At 38.9% G+C, this 5,460-nt stretch overlaps 1 protein-coding gene across 1 annotated transcript; it reads left to right on the forward strand.

Moving 5' to 3' along the window:
* Nucleotides 1–223: 223 nt before the first annotated feature.
* On the forward strand, nucleotides 224–967 carry LOC148297711 (uncharacterized). Its single transcript, XM_088247840.1, has one exon. The coding sequence runs from the start codon at nucleotides 224–226 to the stop codon at nucleotides 965–967; it is 744 nt and encodes a 247-aa protein (XP_088103966.1).
* Nucleotides 968–5,460: the final 4,493 nt, after the last annotated feature.

Below are 5,460 nucleotides of genomic sequence, written 5' to 3' on the forward strand. Positions count from 1 at the left end.
TCGGAGTTTCATCCGAGAAATTCTTGGGGTTCCAAGTGCACCAACGTGGCATTGATGTGGATCCTGAAAAGACCAGAGTCATAAAGTTTCTTACACCACCTAGAAATCTAAAGGAATTGAAAAGCTTCATGGGAAGATTGTCGTACATTTGACGCTTCATCCTAGGCCTTGCGGCCACAATCAGTATTTTTACTCCTTTACTCAAGAAGGGCAAGCCGTATGTATGGAGCAAGGACTGCCAAGAGGCCTATCAGCAAGTGCAACAATTGATCACCAAGCTCCGGGACTTCCACTCAAGCTTTATTTGGCTGCAACGAATGCCGCAAATGGAGCTTTGTTTGCTCAAGATGACCATGATAGGAAGGAAAGCCCAATTTATTATGTGAGTAGACAGTTAAGAGGAGCTGAAATGAGATACCCGAAGACTGAGCTCTTAAGCCTTGCTCTTGTCTATGTCGCACAGCGACTACGACACTACTTCCTTGCTCACAAGCTGCAATTCATAGTAAAGTCCGACCCCGTAAGATACTTGCTCACGAGACCAGTGTTGTCAGGACGTCTTGCACGTTGGCTGTTGCAGCTATCTGAATTTGATATCACATGCACAACTCCTAAAGCTATCAAGGGGAAAGTCGTGATTGACATGCTGGCTCTATTTTCTGAAGTTGAAGAGTCCACTCTCTCCAAGGAAGTTCTGGGAGAGCTGCCGGAAATGGTGGCTGTCGTTACAGAAGAAGAACCATGGATTCTCTACTTTGATGGTTCTTCTACATCGAATGGTGGAGGAGCAGGTGTAGTACTCATTAACCCTGAGGGGCAAGCCACGACCCTCTCATTCAAGCTGAATTTCCCATGCACGAATAATGCGGTGGAGTACGAAGCTGTCGTTATGGGAATGCCTACAGCAAAGAAGATGGGCGTAGAAAAAATTAAAATCATCGGTGATTCAAACTTGGTGTTAAGTTAATTGTGAGGGAGTTTTGCAGTAAAAGAAGGGTTGAGGCCCAAAAAATCCAAGGCTAGGCCCAAATATAATCTCGGCCCAATGCTATACCTTATCGAGAAGAAACCTGATTTGGGCACGCGAAAGTTCGTCATATGAGCTTGCACACATGCCACGCCAAGCAAATAAGCAACACGCCACGCTACAAGCTTAAGTGGGCCCAAGCCACGCGAACGCCTGGGGCTTGCTAAGCGGGTTGTGGTATGGATGGTTACGAGTATTCACGAGGCCCATTGATGGTCCAAGGAGTGCAAGTTTTGGGCTACTTGGGAGCACCAAAACTCAAGCCCATTCCTTTGGCCCAAACATATGGGTAAGCATGAGAGAAAAACCTAGTAGCCCATCACCTTAAGAAAACCTAGTAGCCCATAACACATGAGAAAATCCCACATTAGCCAAAGCTTCCAGCAGTCTGACAAAATCAAAGGGAACTCACAAGCCGCTGGAAACAAAACAGCCCAGCCCAGCACCTTATAAAATATCCAACGTCGTGCATTTCTATTAAAACCATATCACAGCCAAACCACCAAAACCAAGCAAACCCATGTGCTGATCACCTTTTTGACCAAGCATCCTTACCCATTCTTTCCTCTTCAAGCTTTGGTGAGAAGACAAGAAACAAAAGTGGGCGGCTCCTCACCCACATGGAGAAGTCCAATTGCCTGAGGACCTTGGAACCCCAAAAAGCTGCGTGCCTATGGGTTCAGGCTAGGGAAATTTCACCAAACAAGAGTAAATGGAAGAAAGTGAGGAAAAGGGGAGAGGGTGGCTTGACAAAATTAAGGTTTTTAACGCCTATAAAAGGAGCCACTTTCTTCCCAGCAAAACAGACAACAAACCGATCGAAGGCAAGCATCCCCTCTGGAATCCTTCAATTTCATGCTTTATTCTTCCATCTTCCTCCTTTCTCTCTCTCAAAACCCACATCTAGAGAGAGCAAGCGTCATCTCTCATCTCTGGAACCCTCCGATTTCAAGCCTTGTTCTTCCATTGCTTCCTATTTTCTCTTTTGTCAAATCGCCCAGGAGCTTGACGAAGCTTTCGTCAAGCTGCTGGAAATATGCTAAAGCCACCCATGCTACTGGAAATATGCTAAAGCCACCTATTCGTCAAGCTGCTGGAACGAAAAAGCCCCTACATAAATTGGCGACTCTACTGGGGATCAGGTCATTATCTTCCCCAATGCCTCCAAGGAAGAAAACCAGAGAGAATAAAGAGATAAGAACATTCCCTCTTTCTTTTTCTTTTTTTCCTTTTGTTGGCTATCTACTTTGCAGAACAAGCATAACAAGCATAACATGGGTGACTGACATGTGCTTTTTTTCTTGTGTCTTAGATCTCCATTCTCAAGCAAAACAGATCTTGTACAAGGGCTGGGGGCTTAGGCAAATCCATCATTCATGCCATTGAAGCGAACTACACATGCAAACTCCAAAATACTTGGGGGCTTCGTGCCAAGCAAATCTGTTTAAAAAAAAAAAAGATGAGTCAAAATTCAATTCCAAATGACTTGGGGGCTTCCTGCCAATTGAAAAAAAAAAAAGTCAAGCACAAACACTTCAATTTCTCATGCTGAACCAAGCTATGCCTCGGTTCCGAGAGCTGTGATTCAACATTATTCACATCTTCAACCAAGTCCAAGCTATATGCATTCATTCATCATTGTTTCCACCACTTGCCTTATTTTCAAACCTTCACTACTACAAAAAGTGAAAAAGACGACCAGAAAAAGACGACGGTAGAAGAAAAAACCGTCGTTGTGTTTAAAAAGACGACGGTAACAAAAAAACCGTCGTGGATAAGTGACTTAAACAACTAAAAAACGGAGGTACTATTGAATATTTTTTTATAATGACGCACACAAATAAAAAAGTGTCGTCTTATTAAAAAGGTTTTCTTCAGAGTTAAAATCTGACCAAAAAACGACGACTGCAGATATGGCAAGCGTCGTCTTTTAAAAATCAAGTGTCCTTTTTTTGGTAAAGACATGGTTGTTTTGAAAAAACTGTCGTCTATTATATGTAAAGATGACGGTTTTTTTTTAAAAAGGGTCGTCTATTATGAAGTAAAGATGACGGTTTTTTTTAAAAAGGGTCGTCTATTATATGTAAAGATGACGCTTTTTTGTAAAAAAGGGTCGTCTATTGTGAAGTAAAGATGACAGTTTTTTTAAAAAAAGGGTCGTCTATTATATGTAAAGATGATGCTTTTTTGTAAAAAAGGGTCGTCTATTGTGAAGTAAAGATGACGGTTTTTTTTTAAAAAGGATCGTCTATTATATGTAAAGATGACACTTTTTTGTAAAAAAGGGTCGTCTATTGTGAAGTAAAGATGACGGTTTTTTTTTTAAAAAGGGTCGTCTATTATATGTAAAGATGACGGTTTTTTTTTAAAAAGCGTCGTCTTTTAAAACACGCTAAAAAATGGCCGCTTAAGTGAATTCGCGCTCGAAAAATTTTCAAATTTTCACCCGTCTTTGAAAACCTTATCTCTCATTAACAAGCATCGTCTTTTAAAACACGCTAAAAAAAGGCTACTTAAGTGAATTCGAGTTCGACAAATTTTAAGATTTTCCCCCGTCTCTGAAAACCTTATCTCTCCCTCCTTGAAACCCTCCTGCACTCTCTAAAACACCCTCATGAAACTCTCTACAAAATCATCAAAAAATCGATATCAATGAAAGAGTTGAGAGATTTTCGCAGATCCATAAGATGTAGAGGAAGGTTCTGTATTTCAGAATCAAAGCTGGTTGAAGGGTTTGATTTGAAAGTCACCTAATCTCTCAATACCCTTCTATATCTTGCTAGTGAATTCTAGATTAGTCTCTTTGTGTTTCTAGTATGTTCTTTGTCTCCTTGATTTCAAATTTTCTGTCTCTCTTGATTTGTCTGGTTTGTTTACATAATTTTTTTTTTATATTTCTGGTTTCTTTTTAGATTTTCTGATTTTATTATGAGGAGATGAGGAGGAAGCTTACAGATTTATAACTTTTTCTTTTGCAGGTTTTCTATGTGAATCGTATGTTTTTTTGTTGTTGAAAATTTGTTACCTTCTCGTTTCACTATCATTTTATTTATAAATTTTTTCTTTTGCAGGTTCTTGATGGTCTTTTTTATGCTCATTTTACAAGTTTTCTATGGAAATATGGTCCAATGGTAATAACTATTGAATCTTCAAGTTTTACGAAAGAAACTATTTTTGAGTGTATATATTCATTAATAAAGCATTATGGTTGGTTTCTAGTTAAAATCGTTGTATAGCATCATAGGAAATCAAAAAGAACTAAAATGTAGCAATTTGGGAACGTATTAGACGACGGTTTTTATAATAAATCATGATCTTTACAGATAATTAACGACGATTTTTATAAAAAAGGTCGTCTATTATAGGTAAAGATGACATTTTTTTTTAAAAGGGTTGTCTATTATATGTAAATATGACGGTTTTTTTTTTTTAAAAGGGTCATCTATTATATGTAAAGATGACGGTTTTTTAAAACAAGGGTCGTCTATTGTGAAGTAAAGATGACTGTTTTGTTTTAAAAATGGTCGTCTATTGTATGTAAAGATGACAGTTTTCATAAAAAACCGTCATCTTTACATACAATACACGACAGTTTTTAAAACCGTCGTCTTTCATCCTATAATTAACGATCTTTACCTTTAAACAACGACGATTTTCTTTAAAAACCGTCGTCTTTACAGATAAACAACGACGGTGAAAAGCCGTCGTAGTTTGACACCCAAATAGACGGCGGTCGATTTAACGACGGATTTAAAAGCATTACAACGACGGTGGATCCCCGTCGTCTATTTCGTTTTTTGTAGTAGTGCTTCTTAGCCTCTACCTGATTTCAATCCATCCTTACAACAATTAAACAACCTCATTGCACCTCTAAAAGAACACTTGAAGTGACCTCAACGACTAGCTTGTTCTTCTCATGCTTTGGAACCTCTAAATCAAGTCTTAAAAGAAAGATACAGATGCTGGAGAGGTATTCATGAAAAGAAAAAAAAAAAACACAGAGGTGCCAGAAGCATATTTTCTTACATTCTTCCAACTCCTACTCTACAAGCAAATAATTTCTGGCACTTGCTTTATTTCAAATCTTCTTAGCCCCTGCCCTATTTCAAACATCATGCTAGTGTATATGCTCCTTAACCCCCAAAGCTCAATTTATCCTTGCAACAATTCAACAAACTCATTACATCTGTGAATGTAACCAAAAACTCACCTTTATTCTATCAAGTTCCCAGCAAATCAGTAAGAAGATGGCATTTCTCATGCTTTGGAACCTCTCAATCAAGCCTGAAAAGGAAACAAGGGAGTACGTTGGCCAGATCAGATGCTGGAAGGGAACTCGTAAACGAAAAGGGGGTGCCGAAAGCTTAATCGCTATTGAAGCATAATTTTTTTCCAAAGACAAGTTGCAAGAGACCAAAACTCACTTTCATGCT

This window comes from Prunus avium, chromosome 1 (genome assembly GCF_965620075.1).
Source record: "Prunus avium chromosome 1, drPruAviu1.hap1.1, whole genome shotgun sequence".
In the NCBI taxonomy this organism is placed as follows: Eukaryota; Viridiplantae; Streptophyta; class Magnoliopsida; order Rosales; family Rosaceae; genus Prunus; species Prunus avium.